The sequence below is a fragment of the Poecilia latipinna genome, unplaced genomic scaffold, assembly GCF_001443285.1.
Source record: "Poecilia latipinna isolate Pla-1442-1.1 unplaced genomic scaffold, P_latipinna-1.0 Scaffold34, whole genome shotgun sequence".
Lineage (NCBI taxonomy): Eukaryota > Metazoa > Chordata > Actinopteri > Cyprinodontiformes > Poeciliidae > Poecilia > Poecilia latipinna.
Window position 1 is genome coordinate 25,414 of NW_015112650.1, and position 19,477 is coordinate 44,890.

The 19,477-nt window shown below is 40.2% G+C and overlaps 3 protein-coding genes across 7 annotated transcripts in view; all 3 read right to left on the reverse strand.

Moving 5' to 3' along the window:
* Positions 1 to 3,506: 3,506 nt before the first annotated feature.
* On the reverse strand, positions 3,507 to 6,191 carry cdkn1bb (cyclin dependent kinase inhibitor 1Bb). Its single transcript, XM_015042413.1, has 3 exons — positions 5,399 to 6,191; positions 5,115 to 5,244; positions 3,507 to 3,880 (listed from the first exon to the last, which is right to left on the reverse strand). Exons 1-2 carry the CDS (start codon positions 5,865 to 5,867, stop codon positions 5,129 to 5,131), a joined length of 585 nt encoding a protein of 194 aa, XP_014897899.1. The 5' UTR covers positions 5,868 to 6,191; the 3' UTR covers positions 3,507 to 3,880; positions 5,115 to 5,128.
* Positions 6,192 to 6,840: 649 nt separating this feature from the next.
* On the reverse strand, positions 6,841 to 12,694 carry yars2 (tyrosyl-tRNA synthetase 2, mitochondrial). 3 transcript variants are annotated; one of them, XM_015042364.1, is made up of 6 exons: positions 11,321 to 12,694; positions 9,713 to 9,880; positions 9,469 to 9,624; positions 8,737 to 8,907; positions 7,664 to 7,849; positions 6,841 to 7,493 (listed from the first exon to the last, which is right to left on the reverse strand). In XM_015042364.1, the coding sequence occupies exons 1-5, from the start codon at positions 12,106 to 12,108 to the stop codon at positions 7,690 to 7,692; spliced, it is 1,443 nt and encodes a 480-aa protein (XP_014897850.1). In that variant the 5' UTR covers positions 12,109 to 12,694; the 3' UTR covers positions 6,841 to 7,493; positions 7,664 to 7,689. The 3 variants fall into 3 exon arrangements, with proteins under 3 accessions (XP_014897850.1, XP_014897841.1, XP_014897858.1); XM_015042355.1 differs by having other exon boundaries at positions 6,841 to 7,849; XM_015042372.1 differs by lacking the exons at positions 6,841 to 7,493; positions 7,664 to 7,849 and having other exon boundaries at positions 8,759 to 8,907; positions 9,459 to 9,624.
* A 1,151-nt stretch (positions 12,695 to 13,845) lies between these two features.
* Positions 13,846 to 19,477, reverse strand: part of pparab (peroxisome proliferator-activated receptor alpha b) — a 49,564-nt gene continuing 43,932 nt past the window's right edge. For all 3 annotated transcript variants that reach the window (XM_015042385.1, XM_015042403.1, XM_015042394.1), the window contains exons 6-7: positions 18,167 to 18,620; positions 13,846 to 17,981 (exon numbers count right to left, since the gene is read on the reverse strand). In XM_015042385.1, coding sequence (XP_014897871.1) covers positions 17,737 to 17,981; positions 18,167 to 18,620 — 699 coding nt within the window. In that variant the 3' untranslated portion in view covers positions 13,846 to 17,736. The remainder of the gene's footprint in view (positions 17,982 to 18,166; positions 18,621 to 19,477) is intronic.

The window sequence follows — 19,477 nt, forward strand, 5'->3', positions numbered from 1 at the left end:
CTGCGCAGAACCCTCAAGCTCCCAGGCCTCTGGTAGAGGACCCGAGCTCAGAGGAGAGACCACCCGCGGAGGAGAGAAGGGACAATTCGCGTTTCTGTGTTCACATTTATTTTGGTTTCAGTTTGACGAGCATGGCATACACAATTATGAGGTGACTTCCAAGTAGACAACTGTTCAGCAGGCAGTCGTCAATTCCCTCCACAAAGACAGGGAGCCACAAAAGTGCTTTATCCAAACATATTAACAGAAAGTTGAGTGGAAGGAAAAACTCCAGCAGAAAGGACTGTGAAGTGAGGCGCTTTTTGCTAAGATTCACAACGCTCATTACTAGATATCACAAGACAAAAATAACCAAAGCAAACGCCAAATATGTTGTCAAAAGAAAGAGTGCCATATCAAATGCTACTGTAAAGTTAAGTGGAAGGAAAAATAGTTGCCGTAAAATCTTGAACCAAAGCCAAGCAGACACAGATGCATTGAGAATATATCCTTCAACTTTCGCCTTCCTTATGTCGAGCCATTTCTGTACCAGAGACAAGGCGTTCTCGTTGCTTGAGGTCAAGTGGAAGGTAAACTGTAGTCGCCATGTCACCGGCAGTTTGTCCCGCTGTGTTTTATCAAGTCCAGTCATATTTCAATGCACTTTATGTCTGCCTCTAGTGACAAACTTCAGTGAGATGCTGATTACATTTTCCAGCAGGACTCGACACCACACTGTCAAAAATACCAATACCTACTTTAATGACCCATTTATCACTGTGACTGACTGACGGCAAAACTGGTGAGACCTGAGTGCATATACTGTACAGTACATCGAAATACCAGTAATAAAATGTACTTTGTGTCTTTTGTTTAGCACCACGGGTAATGTACAGATTTGAATAAACATCATTGCATTTCAATTTTTGAATTGAATCACTGAACTAATTGACGTTTTGCCCACTGAAAGCAGGTAATACCGATGTGAACTCAGCATTTCGGTCACAATGTCACAATATTTCCCTCCTTTGCTTTTTCACCTCGTCATGAAGTCAGTCAGACGGCCAGCCAGTCAGTCAGTCAATCAGTCGGGCAGTCTGCTGTTTGGGCGGGGTGGAGGATTGTAGACGGGCCCTTTGTTTGAACAGAGGAGCCCCAGACACAACAGTGGCCAGCCCCAGCCCCTACACAATGGCCTTCGGCACAAAGGCCCACACACTGGGACAATGGGGCCCGAGCTCGGAGGTGGGGGGTCGGGGGAGGTTTGATGGAACGGCTGGGTTGAGGTTGTCCACCTGCACGCTTCGGAACCGGACAGTCCCCACCTTTCCCACCAGCCAGCTCGCCCACACACACAGAGACCACTTCCACCCCTCATGACCTCATAACACACCGGCGTTAAAGAATATGAATAAAAACAAGCTGCTGCAGGTGTCCTCCTGCACTGGAGGCATGAGGAGGAGGCAGGGAAATTCTGTGCAGTGAAAACCTTTATTTGGGTTTTTACAGCCAAAGATGTGCAGTGACTGAAACTGAGACGCTCAGCAGTCTGGTTTCAGGCAGCAAGGAGAGGCAGATTAGAAAAAGATGAAATCAAGGCTGCACGTAAAATGTAATAATAATAATAATATATACACATACATATATATATACACATACATATATATATATATATATATATATATATATATATATATATATATATATGCATATAATATATTATATGCATTGTTTCCTAAATTTTACATTGGGGAAAAAATATTTAAATGTATTTAAGTGCTAAAATACAGACATTTTATATAATATACAATAGTACTCTTTAATTTATCTCAAACACACACCTGTTGTATTTCTATAGATTAGGACACTGTGTGGATTTCCATTCATTTCTGTCAAAAGCTAATTTACACTATAACAGCTGAATTAGACTTAATTTTTTTTAATGTGTCCAGAATAAATATTGACTGAACCCAAAAAGCGACATTACACTACATTTGGACTGGGGGTTTGATGATTAAACCAGAAAGACTTAAAGAAGGACTATAAACAACTACATACACACACACACACACACACACACAGTTAAGAATACAACAAAATATAAAATAAAATGTTTCCCGTCTATATTTCCCAGTCCAAGGGGTAAGTTGCTGAACACTACTGGTTGCACTCAGTGGTCTGCTTTCTAAACTGCTCTCTCATTGGACAAACCTAGCGTCAATCATTCAGCCTCATTGGGAGACTCACCTCACTGATTTTTCACCCAGCAGCTTTAAAAAAAACAAACACCCCAAATAGAAGTCTGAACGGTAAAAACGTTTTAAGAAAATGCATGTGTAATTTTAATTCCTTTATCCAACATAGTGCATTTAGCATATGCTAAGCATGGACTTTTTATACCCAGTGTAAAAAGTAAAAAAAAAAAAGTCCAACTTTAATTTTCTCTTTTATTGATTGCAACATCTTTTAATCCACACATTACAAAAATGCACAACAAATATCAGGCTCAGTCTGCAACCTTATAAGGAGGAGGAAAAAAAAAGATCTACCAAATAAAATATGCTTTAACAAAATAAAAACAATTATAGTAACGTAAATGCCACTTTGGATAACCGTAATCAAGAACCCATTTTTTTTAAAAACTCTACATTAAAAAAAAAAAAAAAATCTTGACATAAATAAGTTAGTATAATTTCTCAGTGTTTTTTGTTTTAATTCTTTTTAACAAAATATGTACAGATGTACACTGCAAAAAAAAAAATGTCTACACAATTACACAGGCCTGGCGACTGCATTTGTAGGATGAGCCGTTATTCGTCAAATACAGGAGAAGCTTTGAGATACTCAGACTTGCATCCTCAGCAGGTTTAAAATATTGGGGCAGGAGGGAATAAGAGATGGAAGAAAAAAAAGCACCTAAGTTATCACAAAGAAATACAATGTGAAGTCATCTACATAAAAGCAACCATGTATTTGGTATTGTAGGAGATATAACCGCTTTCTAAAGTAAAAACCCTTCCATCTGCAAAGCAGTAAGGCACATCAGGGTAGAGTCAATAAGTTCGCATGTCCTTCCGTAAATATCTCAGCTAGTCCAACGCATCTGAGGAGTGCAGAACTACAACAGGGAGGGGGGAGAAAGGCCCAAACTAGTGCTTAAAAGCAACTCTAAAAATAAAAAAATAAATAGAATATCCTCACTGATTTGTTTTTGTTTTTTTTTAAGTTTCCTCCGCTTAAAAGAGCTAAAGATTGTGGCCAAAAAAAAAATAAAAAAAAATAAAAAAAAATAATAAATGAGCTACATTTGTACCATTCTTCAATGTCGAGTTAGGAAAATGACGGAGTGAAGTCACGCTGTAAAGAAACCTTAAGAAGCCATGATTTGTTTTTGTTTTTTTAAAGTGTAGCAATTAGGGACCGTGTCAACTTCGCACGAGCAAAACAGCATTTCCAAAAAAAAAAAAAAAAAAAAAAAAAAAATTCAAACTACACTGCAATTCTTCAAGTCAAATCAAATTTCACACTTTTAGCATAAAGGATTTGTTTCATAAATCATAATGTTTCTTATGTGCTACATATGAAGAGAAATATATATTTATTAATTTATATACACAGGTAGTAAAAAAAAAAAGAAAAGAAATATAAGGAGCAAAAAAGGAAATCCAACCTAATTGCACACTGCTACATCGACTGCTGTTAGAGGCAGTAACATTTAACTGAGTGCCAAAAACTTTAGTGTTTCTATTCAGTGCTTCAACAGCGTCCTCCCCAGTCTTCAGGAGAGCTGATATGTTTCTGATGCTGCGTAGATCCTCGTCCAAAAGGGAAAAAAAAAAAAAAAAAACAACACTGAGGTCTCCCACATTTAGGGAAAAACAAGGGGGAGGGGGCATCTTCTCTGTGGGGCGAGAACAAGGAAGAGAGAGAGAAGAAAAACATGCAAGTTAGTACAGCAGAACATTGTGTAACATTTTCTGTAACAACAAAAAAAAGAAGTTGAGTTTTTCCCCAAGGATGCATTTCCTGATGTGGAAAAACTGTTTTAAGAGCCTCAATGTGAAATACAAAAATATTATTTTTGTAAACATCAGAAAGTATGTTTTTTTGTTTTGTTTCTGTAGTTTTAATTTCTAGAAGCTACTTTTACATTTTAAGTCATATTTTGTGAGCCTCTCCAAGTGTTTTTTTTTTAGCTCATACAATTAAGATGCGGGTTAGCTTCCTGTTTTAATATATATATATATATATATATATATATGTAAGTCAGAAATTAATCTAAAAGAAAAAACACATACACAAAATGTTAAGTTAACATTAAAAATATACATAGTGGAAGTTCTAAATTTATTTCCACATTTATAAAAAAATAAATTTCTTATGTAAAAGGAATTCAAAAAATATTATACCTGCCTCTACTGTTTAGGTTTCATTATTTGTTTTATTAAAAAATATATACCTTTTTCATATATATATATATATATATATATATATATATATACACACACATCTTCAAAGTGGTAAAAAAAAATTTAACCAGACCCTCTCTTCACTGTGACCCACTTGATTTTTGATTTCAGACCTGCACGCTATTCTCCCCCTGCAGGGAGATATGTGTGTGTGTGTGTGTGTGTGGTAACAGGAGTGTGTGAGCGCAGCGTGTGCGTGCGTGTGTGTTTTTGCAGCTCTCGGAGAGACCAGCCCCTTTCCGTCCCTGCTCTGCTGTGAGGGCAGTGGCTGCTGACGTGTTACTACTACACTGTTGTTCAGCACTTGTTTACAGTTAAGTAGGAAACGAGCAGCACCAAAACACCTGCAGTTAAAGGGCTAAAAATAATGTCCAGCTCAGTTTTGTTTTCCTTTTTATTGTTTTCACTCGCAACGTTTGTCTGTCTGGTGTTAATGGGGCAGAACTTTTATCGATAAAACTCCACGAGTCGGCAAAATGTTCCGTTTGGTTGTCAAAAAATAAATAAATAAATACATACTAATTTTATAAAGTAAAAAGTGCCAAGCATAGAAAGGGCCACGGTATTTTCCTTTTCTTGTTTTCTAAACCACGTATACCTAATGTTCGTCTCTCTGACATCGTGTGTGGAAAAAAGGGGGGTTAAAATATAATTTAATTTTCTTACCGTTTTGCTAGTCCTCACGTTTGCCTCTTGGGACTGGACTTTCTGGGTGTGTGTTCAACAGAGTGGCTCAGGGTTGGACAACTAACTTCATCTGGGCTGCTGCGTGACCTCTTACTTTGCGCCGTGGTGTCTGCGAAAAATAAAAAAAGCTTTTTTTTCCATTTTACTACTTTCCATATTGATGCATTTATGAAAGTAATATGCCAAAACCGTGAGACTATCTATTACACAAATTAGAGCTGAAAACATGTATAAAAAAAAAAGAAAAAGGAAAGAAGTAGTACCGTGACACGGTCTTTTCCTCAGCCCGGTGCACTGCTCCGTACACTCAGTCAGTACGTCAGACATGCTCGTATCGCAGCTATGATTCCCGTTTAGATCCACATTGTTATTCCCAGAGCAGACGCCTTTCTCCCTCCGCGGGGGCCGCACGTAGAAATCCGGGACCTCAGCGGGGTCCACTAGTTCCCATGTGAGCCTGGCGTTAGGCAGCGGCTTGTCACTGGCAAAGTCGAAGCCCCACTTGGCGGACGCAGCCTCCTGCAGCTCCCGCATATGTCCCTTTAAATCCCTCTTTAACTCTTCGTGGTCCACTGAGCCGAAGAGGCTTCGGCAGGCTGACGGCTTCGGGTGTTCCGTAACCCGGGGCTCCGTCCGTTCCAACGTCGGGCTTCCGTTTGAAAGTCGAACGTCTGACATTTTACCCCCCAAAAAAACTGAATCTTCGAGCAGCCAGGAGCGTCCGGTTTTCATAAGAAAAAAACACGTCGCCGGAGAGTGAGAGAAGAAAAAAAAAACAAAAAAACAACGGGTATCTCCTCGTCACGGGGGGAAAGATCCGAAACAGGCGTGAAACGGCTTATGCCATGCGTATGTCAAGCTGGAGGCGCAAACGGCTTCTGCGGTGTTCTGACGCCGAAGATAGTCCCCGCGAATCATCAAAACAAACTGCAGAGGAACCGAAGGAGCTCTTGTCAATTCCGTCCCGGACTGAGAGAAACTGCAGAGTAACCTCAGTACCCAATATGGCGATTCAGAGGCGTTGTGGGGACGGAGAGAGAAGGCTGGGCTCGGATGGAGGAGGGCCAGCGCATGTGATTGACACACAGAGCTATTTAAATCCCAGCGAGGCTGTTCATTTGCTGAACGCAGAGGCCACGCCCATGTTTTTTTTTAAAGCGCCAGCATTTTAAGTAATCTGGGCCAACTTTGTAAATAAGCTTACAGTTCGACACAATTTCAATCTTGATCAGCCGGGAGGTATTAATAATAATAATAAAAAAATCATTTTAAGACAGTTAACTAGTGTCTGTATGATTTATGAACATGCTGTCTGGATTTGAACTGCATTTTCAAATATTTTTATTTCACAGTAAGTCGTTTGCTATGAAAACATAAAATAAATTACAGAGCAGATTGAGTATTACATACACTGCAAGATTAAATTGAATGTTTCAACTTTAAAAAAAAAAAAAGTGAAATGGCTGAGTTTTGACAGCTGACTGAACTTCTTTGGTAATTGCTAAAACTTGAAAGTTTTACCAGCTTGAGACAGAAAGCTGTGCAGTGGTCACGTGGTTCTGTTTTTGATGTTATTTGAATAACCTTTTCAGCTCCCCTCACTGATTAGCTTTAGCCTGTAGCTGTTGGCTTCAATTCCCCTCCACCCCCCCCCCCCAAAAAAAAAAAAAAAAAAAAAAAAACATGTATTCCATGATCATGGTACAGTTAATATATCTAGGTTGCATTTTATATACGATAATCACTACACATGATGCATAGAAAACCACATACATTTGATCGTATCTTTGTTCTTTAATTATGTGTGTATTCTTGCCATTTTTTTGTTCTTTGCCAGCAAAACACGTTGAAAGCACTTGATAAATGCATTATTAAATATTGGTGAATGTAAAATTTAAATTATAATTTGCAAAAACAAATACCAAAAACAGAGATAAAAAAAAAACAATCACATTTGCAGAAAAGCAAGAATTTCTTCTGAAGCAACAATATTGGATAGGGAGTATTTAAGTAAAACTTATTTTCGAACTCAAACTGCATCATAAACTGTCTTTCCCCCAACATGAGAGTGTTGTCTCCTGAAGTGTGTAAGTTGTGTTACACTCCACAGAAGTAAAAAGAAGAAGAAGAAGAAAAAAATTAAAACTGCAACAAAACAAATGCACCATAATTAAACAATTTTTAAAAACAATAATTTGCTTAAAATAGGACCGTAAGCTTTTTGGGAGAAATGATGCAATTTAGTTTAATGGTGAGCAGCTGTTTACTTGAAAGTTTACGGTAGGATAAATGTTAGGTGCTCTGTGGACGGCCACACAGGCAATGTCGCCCTCTAGTGTTCACTGCCCCAAAAGTCTGCTGCAGAGGTAAGTCAACAGAAAAACATCTCTTTACCAAATGTTGTTTTAATAGCAAATCTTTAGATAAACAGCACATCTACATATGTACGTATATATAACACTAAACGACCATCCACTTATCAGTCCATCAACATCTCCCACAGACTCTTCTCAAGTTTTTCCTCCTACCTTCCCTGTAAGTCAGTGGAGCAGCCTCAGAGGCTGAGCCACTTGACGATGTGAAAGTTTTTCTTGCCCACTCTGAGCAGGGTGAGTCCATTAGACAGTATGTGGATGTTGGGGATGAGGACCTGCTCCGGTTTGTCTTCTCTTTTGTGGTTGATCCATACTGCTCCTTCTGAAATCATCCGATACCTGAACGCAAGCGATCACACGATAAGATTCAGGTAAAGCAAGAACTTTTAACTACTTAAGCTTGTATGTCTGACAAGCTACAGCAGTCTGGTCATTCAGTATATTCAGGTAGTCTGCGGACCTCATTCTTTGGGCTCATAATGTTGCTGGACCTACTAGACCTGATCAACTCCAGCATTGCCCCTAAAGGCTGGTACAGTAGACACCAGCTCTCTTGGAAAGTGAAACTATTTTCCCCAGTTAGCTTCAATGATTAAAAGTTTTCTTATGGCCAGACAGCAGTGCAGTTCCAATTCCTTGTGTTCTTACTTTCACCATTAAACATGTCCCTGAGTCCTACTGTTCTTCTTCCCATTGCTTTCACCAAACATTTAGGTGATTGCCAAACACGATCATTCGGGATTTTCTTTACCCCCCAACCACATCTCTTCCTCAAAGATGATGGTTTCCCACTTTCCTTCCAGTGTTTAATAAATCGTCAAGCACTTTTTGACCAAATTTTTCAAGAAAACGCCATCAGCTCTGGCGTTTTCTCTACTTCACGCACACTAGTGACCCTTCTAAAACAGACTAACATCTTTTCCACAAGCATGGGATGAGTCCTTGGACCTGGTTAGTTAAGAAATTCTGAGTAAATACAACCAAAACAAACCTGTGTGTGTAGCGTCAATGGGAGAAATAACTCGCGGTGTTTTACAAACAACAAAAGTGAGATCCTACGACTAAAATCTGATGCCTTTCCAGTTGTTTCATGAAGAAGAAAGTTGCACCCATTTTCTTCTTCAGAGGTTTTCTTTCAGTGAACCAGCTTTCCTAACTGCTGATGAAAAGCAACCCCATAACCAATGGCAGCGCTCTGTTACAGTAAGTGCTCATGACGAACCTACCCTTTGGGCCCATCAGGGATGGCGCTGGCCTTACGGCAGGCGTCTAGCACCGTGGTCCCCGGCTCCAAAAGCATTTCTTGGAAAGGAGCCTCCCTGAAGAGCTCCTGAAGCTCCTCGTCACTCATTTGCTCCAACGCCTGAATGCTGCTGTGATACAACGCATTGGTACATCTGCAGGGACAAACAATACAGCTTTTAGACAGCTCCTCCAGGATTTTGCAATCGTTTTTGTGATTTACAGTTGTCAAAAATCTCATATTCTGTGGGGCTGCTTTAGAAATATTTCCTCATTAATCCTCATCCAAAATCTACATATAAGAAGAAAAATATATATTCACATTTATTGACCACGGACTCTAACTTGACATCAAGCAAAGGTAGAGGCAGCAGTGCAGCACAAGCAGAGGTTAAGCTAGACTTTTTCTTTGTCCATCATTTTGACCAATGAGATCAAAAATATTCCCCAATAATCAATTTTTACCAGTTAATTTTTTTATGTTAACATGTTCAATTGCGTTTAATTTTAATTTGGTTTAACTAATAATAATTGCAATAAAGCAAAATGAGTTATTGTGACGGGTCTAGTCAAAGATGGAAAATGTTCCTTTAACACGACCTGTGAGAAATACTGTCACCTGCAGGTGGGAGTTAGAAGTCACCTAAACTCAATGTTTTTTGGGGAAAATTTGGTGCAACGCTTAAAAAGAAAAACCTCCGCGGACCAATTCTGACCTCTTGGCGCTCTCGAGGCCCTCCTTTCCGTGCACCAGTTTGGTCACCTCTGCAGCCAGTCGTTTGTGGGCGAGACGTTTGCTTGGGTCCTCCCTCTGCTGCTCCATCAGCTTCTCCACCTCCTCCAGGGGCAAAAAGGTAAACAGCTTCAAGTATCTGCAAAACACCCACACAATGCACTTCAGCTTCCTTGTCACTGTGGTTCAGGCATCCACAGAAGCGGGGAGCTTTATTCTTTGCGTACCGCTCCACGCTGGCATCCGACTGTCGGAGGAAGAACTGGTAGAGCTCGAAGGGGGACGTCTTGTCTCTGTTGAGCCACACCGCGTTGCCGGCGGTTTTCCCGAGCTTGTCACCGGTGGTGCTGGTCACCAGCGGGATGGTCAGGCCATACACCTCCTCACCGCTTACTCTTAAAAAGAATGTTTTAAAAATTGATTTGAATGGTTACATGGGAGAATATGGTAAAACTAAATTGCAGAGCTGGTCATAACAAGAGATTAGGTAAAGCAGAAACATGGGGAGGCGATTATTTCATTCTCCCCACAGTTAAAATGATGTGGCGATAGTGGTATCATATTGTAGAGCCAGATAACATGAATAAAAAATAAATAAATTTGAAAGCGTGAGGAAATATTGACAAATGAGATTTTCATTGCTTTTCTGTTTGGGATAAGTAATTTTAAACAAACACCTTCGCACCTCAAACAAAATCATGCCTACTAAGACAGGAAACAGCGGTAAATATGGATGACGATGCAGCGGCTGAAAACATCTCATGGTAATGAAAGAGCAGATTGTTTTGACGAAAGAAACGGGTGTGGCCACTTGATTGCAAAAGATAGAGAAAAATGTATAGTCAGCACATCTGCAGCAAAGTTCAACAGTGCAGGAAACGTCAATAATGAGTCGTGTGGAAGTAAACGGATGGAAAAGAAAATCGAACACGTTTTGCTCCTGAATAATGAAACAATTACGATCTTGTTTGGAAGCTAACAAACAGCCCAAACTTGAAGGATGAGGTTGGTTCAAGCTATGGATAGCTTGGTCAAGGAACACTAAAGTGGACTACGGTTGTTGTTGTTTGTGACCATAAAGTTTATCAACCAAAAATGAAAAAAATAGCTTTCTTTTACAGTGATTTTTACTATTGCTCTCTGTCAGTACAAAATATCCACTGACGTCCATCAATTTCCCTTCAAACTGTCCTCGGTACATTCAGCTACAATTATTAGCTTCAGGTATGACTTCCCTTCCATCCAGCATATGCATCATTAGCTTATAACAACATGTTAGGACTAAACTAGATGTTTTGCAGTTTTGAATGCTTAAGTGTACTTTAAAAAATGTTAAAGCAGCTCATGATTAAAATGTAGCAAGTTTTTTTTTGTATGCGAGGCTGGAACAACTGCTGAATAAGTAGTTAGTCTAAAGTAGGCGATTCAACGTGCTGAAGTTTGCCTGTGTATATCAGAGTAAAAATGCTGGTCAGAACTGGAGCACAAATGGAGAAATCTGTTTGAATGGTGCCAGCGGTTTGGGATATCTATGTGGGATGAATTACAGGCAGGCAAAACTGGTTCTGGCTGTGAAAAACTTTAAACTGGTATATAAGTTTACTTCTCAGGTGGAGAAAAACCCTGAAAATATAGCCAAAATCTGTGTTAGAATGGCTCAGTCAAAGTCAAGGGCTGAATCCAATTGAGAACCTGTATGAGACCCACTCAAGTTTTCACTTGTGAAACCTGCAACTAATTATTTGCATATCAAAATACACAACCAGGGATATCCGGTCATTTTTTTATTCCGATTTCCTAAAGCAGCCTGGAACAAAGCTGGAAGGGAAATTTACTTGTGAATGTACTCATGTCCGGACATCAAATTGCCCAGCTGGTCGGTGCCTCCGAGCTGAATCCTGCAGCCGTATATTTGGTGGAGGTGGTAGAAGTCATAAGCTTGGAACACCTGGTAGGTGAACTCTGTCAGGCTCATACCGTCTGCGCTCCTCAGCCGGGACTGCACGCTGTGGCGGCTGAGCATGGTCCCCATCCGGAAGTGCCTGCCGGTCTCCGACAGAAAGTCCACCACTTCCCAGCTCTTATACCAGCTCCGGTTGTTCAGCACGTTCACCGTGCCCAGCGGCCTCGAGCGGTCGTGGAAAAGCACCTCGTGGTTGATGAAAATCCTCTGAATGCTCTCCCGGATGCCGCGGGTGTTCTCCTCCACCACCTCCGCGGACAGCCGCTCGCGCTCGCTCGTTTTCCCGCTCGGGTCCCCGATTTGCGCCGTGGCCCCTCCGAGCAGCGCGACGACGTTGTGCCCGGCGCTCCGGAAGTGGAGCAGGCCGATAATGGCGAGCAGGTTGCCCACATGGAGGCTGTCGGCTGTGGGGTCGAAGCCGCAGTATACAGTCTGAGGAGCGGACTGGAGCAGCCGGGGAAGCTGGTCCTGTGCTGCGTTTTCTGGGAAAGAATCCTTCAGGACACCGCGCTTATGTAGCGACAGGAGCAGTCCGCTGGACGCAGCGGCGGAGCGGTGAAATTTAGACCTGAGTGTGAGGAAGAGACGCGCTCGTCTCAGGAGGCTACAGGACGCGTGTCGCGAAACACAACAGCAGAACCCGAGCATGGACACCGCCATGTTGGACAATGTGACGAGAAGGAGGAAGAGCGTAAGATAATTTGATTAATGTAGACTGCCCCCTGCTGGAGTGGTTCTGAATCAGAGCAACCGCAGACATGGCAGTGGCTGCTTATTTACTCAACCAAGAGTCAAGGTCACAAGACTCTGCTATCGTCATTTTGTGGGTCAGATTGGGAACGACTGAATTAAAGAGGAAGTTTTGGATTTATGAAGTGGGATTCTATATATATATAAAAAATATCATTCAAATTTAAATTTTTATTAGTATCATCTTTGTACTTTCATAGAAATGAGTATCAAGCATTTTTGTCTTTTTGCGGAAAATATTTAAGCTTTCATCTTCACAGTTGGCTTTTTGCATTTCCAAATGTTTAAAGTTCATGTCTTCAGCATAACACAAGGTGTTTAATCTCTCTTCTGATTCCACATTGTGAGATTATTACTTTTATTACAGATAACAGAGAACTATAAAAATCTACACAAATATCTTTACTATATGCAAGCTACGCTGTAGCCCAGTATGGTCCCAGAGTTTCAGTCTAAGAAATTATTTGTCAGAGAAGCCATTACTTTATTTTAACTGTAAAAGCTCAAATTAGGTGTTCAAAAAAACAACAACCTTAAAAATAATATATTCAAACAGACTCAAGTTGTTCTTTCAAATGTCAACAAACAAAGTAGAGGACTTCAAAATCATTTTATTTTCTTTTTAAATCCATTCAATGTCAATTTGCCTTCTTGCAAAGTACTAACTATGCACGACTAAATACTCAGTACATTCAAAACATTTACAGTATTATTATCCAAGCCATAAAACACACAGATAACAACTTCCAAAGATGCTTTCTGCCTCTGAAGTAGACTAGAGCTGCAGAAATAAACAAGTTGAAGGTCACAAAACAAAAAGAAAAACCTAATTCCTATGACTGCTGCCCCTGGAAAATAATCTGTCTGAACTGGAAAAGGAAAGCCAATTTTTCTTGTATTGTTGCTTCTGTTTATGGGCTCCAAAGCAGAGCAGCACAGACTTATTGTATTAAATTGAGTAAGAAAGACAGGGACAGAGAAACAGTACCTTTCTATATCCTGAGCTAGTGCAACAAAGGAAGACTAAGAATCCCTGATACAAGTTAAAAAGTCCCTTGTCAATTCCACGTCAAACAAACCCCCCGCACCCACAAGAGTACACCAGCTTCACCTCTCGGGCCTTTTTTGTAGTGTTTCATTCATTTTCAGTTTCGCTTTTAAAAACCCTTTTGAGCAAATCCTTCATTTTCATTGACTGACGATCGATTTCTGTTAAAATCTGACGAACCATTCTATAGGTTTCCGTTAGGTCACACGAACAGGTCAATTGTTTACAATTTTTCAATCTTGTGAGTCTTCGACGTTGGCGTGTACACACACACACACACACACACACACACACTAAGGCACATGTTGTTGGTGATTGATCACCAAGCATGATCTGCAAGGTGAAAAACTGAGCTGCATTCGGTGAATTCTTTGCAGTCTGAGACAAGATATACAGTTGAAGCCAGATATGTACATATGTTTTCCCCTGTTTGACATTAAATCAGAGGTTTTTTTCTGTTGTAAATCAGTTAAGATTACAGACATTATTTCCATTTTCTTAACGCCAGAATAACGAGTAAGATCTTTTTATTTGAGAAAAGCATTTGTTTCTGTTTTTTTTTGCCTTTATGCCACTGGAAGAAGTCCAAGATGAGGTTGTTTTGACTTTGTAGGCTTCTGATGGGTAATTCACAATATTTAAGTAAAGCCCTAACTGTGGATATATTTTAAGACAACACCTCAAACACACTTCTTCCTTGTGTGACATTATTCTATGATTAAAAAAATAATAATAAAAAAATAAGGAAATAAATTGTGATTGCAAATATATCTGGTAAATCTCCAGATGTACTATCTGCTTCAATAATTTTATGAAGGCATAAACAACATGGGAATGTCCAGCCGATGTCGTCAAGGTAGGAGACGCATTTCCCAGAGACGAACGTGTTTTGGTGTGAAAGATGCTAGCTGAAGCGCCACTCAGAGACGAAGAGGCCATTATTTAAAATGCCAGATGATAGTTTGCAAACGAACTCGAGGATAAATACCTGCTGGCGACATGTTGATCTGATGAAACAAACATTGAAATGTTTGACCATCATGATCACTGCTACATTTGGAGGCAAAAGTGGGAAGAGAACACCATCTCAACTGTGAAGCACAGCGTTGGCAGTGTGATCTTGTGTGACTGTTTTGCGTCAAGAGGGACTGGTGCGCTTACCAGGAAAGACGACACAGTGAGAAAATAAAAACATTACGTGGAGATGCTGAAGTAAATATGGAATCCTCATTAAAACAATCTCTTACTTTTATTGCAGTGGCCATCGTAAAGCACTGATCTCACTCCTATAGAAAGTTTGTGGGTAAATATGACAATTCATACAGTTTTAAAGGCGACTATCAAAAACTAAAATGTATGCAAACTTCAGAATTTGAATAATTATTCTGGAATTTAGCAAGCAGAAATAATTTTGAGTAATCTTAACTGGCCTAAAACAGAAAAGTTTAGTTTGGTGAAATTAGTTTGATGGAATGTCAAAACAATGAGGCAAAAAAAAAAAAAAAAAGAATTGAAGGTTTATGCAAATATCTGGTTTCGACTCTAAGTGAGAACGTTAGAGGCAGCTTGGAGGTTGGTAATCTATCCGTGGCAGAGCTCATGTTTGAGTTAGTACAACATAGCAGCAAGTCTGGAGAGAAAAGTCAGACAGAAACAAGCTTGGAAAGCAACCTGTTCTAAATTTACATTACTGCATCATCAATACTCTGATAGCATACGACGTGATGGCTAATTATGAGTGCATTTAGACTCTCTGATAGCAAACAGAGATTCAATCTGTCAAAACAAACAAAAAAATTAAAAGACAAAATATTTTGCGGTTGAGTCTGCCAAGGAACATTTGATATTGATAAAAATCTCTGTGCATATATTATCTCTATTTGTATTCTGATGTGCAACCTGAGAAAACAGTATCAAAAGACACGCTATTTCAACGTATGATCAACACTATCCCGTAGCTAAACATTAACAAGACATCTCCTCGTCGTTAAACTATAGCCGGAGACGACGGAGTCAAGTTTTTAAATCAATCACAAAACGTGATAAGCCGGAACAGTCCAAAGCCATCTTCGGTTCAGATCAAAAAGGATTCGGTTCAGTTGCGAAATTACAAAACAGCTGGAAGCAACAGTTTTGATGGCTTAAACCAAAGGAATGTCCCCAGCAGGGTTCAGATTTGTGGATATCCCGATCGCCCCGTTTCACCTTGATTCTATTTACACTTTCAAACTGTGCCATTTCTGAGTAAAACTTTATCAGATATAGTCGTACGTACACGTTTTTAGTATAAAAATATGATCTAATTCAAGTGAAAATACAAACATTAAAGCAACACGAACAAGCAGTACACATTTTTTTGAACGTAAAAGTTTTTAGCAAAATTAGGGATGTGCAGAGTCCATTACTATAATGTGACTTCAAGATTTAGCTTTTAGAAGGGGTAAATAGTAATGCAACTAGCTATGTACAAACACAATGCGATGTCATTAGGGCGTGAAAAAAAGATGAAACAAAAAAACAAAACAAAAAAACGACGCTGCAATAGTCAGAAAAAAGGTTTCACAAGATGAATCCACTTTATGTTACTTTTAAAGCACCAAAATAATGATAAGAATAGTAGAGCTGCACATATGTTGAAAAGAGCCGTAAAATAGTAGAATAATTTGAGTTAAACATTTGTGCACAATTGCTTTCCATACACCATGCATTTGAAGATTTCTTATATGACTGACGAGAACCTGCTCCGATTGTTGGAGGTCTCTTAGTCAAAGCTGTTAGTCCACATTCACTTTAAAGAAATAAAATGTTTAGAAAATATCTTTTTGTCCAAGAAAACTTTGATGTAAAATCTTGTTGGAACTGCTTTATCTGACAGACGCTACATAGAGATTAAAACTACTTACACAAATTTGAATCGTGTAGAGCTGGAGGTAACTTTGCTCGTCCTGTTTAGTAAGATTACAGCGTCAAAAGACACGTAATCCTCATTAAAAATTCAGCTTTATTTTAAATCAAGGTAGACTAAATAATCTGATGGTTATTTAAAGTATTGTTTTTCAAGGGTGGATATTAAACAGATGATCATATGCTTCTCGCATTATTCTTCTGCATGTGTGTTTTTATGTTACAAAATCCAAGTAGACATTTCCCCTCCTTCTGGTGTCAAAGCTAGCATGTTCTTCTTATACAAATGGTTGGGTGACAGCAAAATGCGCGAGTTGCCTTGTTATAAACATGCATTGGGTTACAACTGGGACTGGATGATTTTTGGCTAAACCGCCTCTGACTGGGCTCCGGTCTTTTTCCAAATAGTAAACTCATACTGTAGCGCAACCTGGACAAGCTAACACTCTTTAAGCTAAGGTAAGTTATGCAACGGCGAACTATTTTCAGTGTCAGTTTGAAATTAAGCCAAAGAAACAAGGTTTAGGAAATCTCAGAGTTGAGGTAAGGATCTAACACTACGTGGGGAATATGCAGAAAGGTCGCTGGCATCTCTTCTATGAACATAAAAATCTATGAACAGTTGATGACAATAAAAAAAAGGTATTGGCAGGTTTTCAAAACTATGAAAAAGGCTACAAACTGCTGAAAAACTGATTGGGTACACGTATAAGGACTACATTAAGAAAAAAAAAGCTGTGGGTTTCTTTGTGAGAACAAAGAAAACGGGGGGAGGGAGGCGCTATAGCTGAGGCAATGTGACACAAACAAAAAGAAAATATTAATTTCTATATTTAGGCTTCTGTTGAGATTCTAGCGCGGCTCAAGTTGGAGTCGGACCAAAAACCATGAGCACAAAGCGCAGATGGAGTGTCAAACATCTGAGCGTGTGTTTTTGTTAGGAACGCGGCTCAGACATTTGTGAACAAATCACAGACAAGTTTGTGCTTATGCTGTGCAACAAGATGCAATTTCAAGTCAAAACCCGGTCATCACAATTCAGCTTGCGATCGTGTTCGTACGTTTGCCGACTCCTCGGATGTGTCCGGTTGTATGAAGAAGAACATGCTGGTAGGCTTTGAAGCAGCAGGACTGTTTGGCTGCCAGGTCGAGGTGGTTTAACTGATGCTGACTTTATATGGCTCTTTAACTTCAGTATAAAAATCTCTTTTCGAAACGCACAACTGGAGTGGCAATCATCGAGTTCCCCGTCTTCCCTCCTTTTCAGGGCTCACCGTAGGTTAATAGCTGAGTTTGGTCAGAAATGCTACACAGATTTCTACAAAGTGGCTTTAATCAGACGGTGTTTCACATCTGATCTAGTTCCTTTTTTTTCTGTCTCAGAAGGTTCCAAGCAATGGAGTGGTGAGAAGCCAGACCAACCAAAGGAACCGTCCGCCAGAGATAAGTTCCTTCAAGCTGACCGGAAGCCAGAAGCAAATTCTGCCGCGTCGGAGACGGCACAGCTCAAAGTGGTTGAACCCTAGCTTAACGTGTCTTCTCTGAACGGTTTAGTTTCTGTTCCGTCGGCTGGTTGCTGCAGTCCCTCAGTACATGTCTCTGTAGATCTCCTGTAGAAGCGGGTGCAGGGACGTGTCCTCTGTCTTTTTGATCTCCTGCACCAGCTGCGCGTGCTCCGTGACCAGCTGCCGGAGGTCGGCCAGTTTCTGCAGCAGTTTGGGGAACAGGGAGGTGTCGTCGGGGTGGTTGGCCAGCAGGTGGAGCTGGAGGACGTGGACGATGCTCTCCTGCATCACCTCGATGTGCGACACGTTCACCAGGCCCGGTCGGTCTGAGGGCAGAGGAAGTCAGAGGAGGCATCGTGATTGTCCAAGGTTCAATTTCTCAGAAAATAATGAGATACAGATCAGTTAAAAGGAACGAATCACTGTGTGTGTGGTGAAACTGTGTAACGTATGGTCGTAAAGGGCAGAACAAACCCAACTGTACAAATTTAAAATTTCCCTCTAGCCTCACCTCCGCAGCAGATGATGGCCGCGACAAACAGCGCCAGGTCGCTGTCGTCCAGTTCCAGCGCGTTGAACTTCATAGCGAACTGGAACTTGGGCTCCATCATGTCGCTGAACGGCCGCCGCAAGCTCTTGAGGAACTCCCGGGTGATGAAGCCCGAGCCGTACGCCACGAGGAGGCCGTCTTTGTTCATGCTGGAGGCGAGCATGGCAAAGAGCGCTTCGTACACGCCGTACTTCAGGAGCGTCACCTGGTCATTCAGGTCCAGGCTCGAGAAGCCCGGCACGGACTTCGCGAACTCGGTGAGCTCCGTGACAGTTTCCACCGATGTGCACTGGCAGCAGTGGAAAATCCGAACCTCGGCCTCTCTGTCCTTGAGGGCCCCCGCCGAGCCGACCATCTTGGCCACCAGCGTTTGCTCCGCCAGCTGCAGCGTCTCCATGTCGTGGATCACGAACGGCTGCGGAGGGAGAGCCGAAAGTTCACTTGATTAATCGGGATTAATCAATTATTACAATTTTGTAATCGATTAATCATTAACTAGAGTATATAAACTCTAAAAATGACCCAAACTGTACAAAAAATATATACATTTTTCATTTAAGATGAAAAACCTTTGTCTATAAAAATATTCCACCCAGAACATTATCATTTTCACCCAATTCAAAATTCTGTATTATTTTGCTATCCATTGATTAATCAAAAAAAAAAAAAAAAAAAAAAAATTAGTTAGCTGTATTTTTAGCTGCAGATGCACCCTTTGCTACAGATGACCTAGCATTCACTAAATGAATATTGTTACTGCATTTTAGGCAATAAAAGGTTTTTTTTTTTTTATCAAGTAATTCAATTGTTTGCGTATTGGGATCTTTTGTTGTATGTAAAAAAGCGGCCAAATGAAAAATCTGAAGAATGTGGCAATTCTTTTATCCGATTAATCGTCAGAATAAGCAACAGAATGCAGCCCTACTGATAATGCGTTCAAACTGAAATACGGCCGTCTTTACAGTGCTTACGGCTCAGAGCTAACGGGTAGCAGACGAACATGGAAAATGCTGACTCGGCACAAACGCTGGACGTTTATACATAATCTTTAGTAAGGCAAAAGTCAGAACCCTCAGCCCTTATTGACACGTTGAAATTTACTGTCATGGACTCATTTGTGTGGACGATCGTCTAAATCCTCTCACAACAAACAGAAAGGTAAAATTGTAGCCATTTATATATATATATATATATATATATATATATATATATATATATATATATATATATATATATATATATATATATATATATATATATAATTGAGACAGA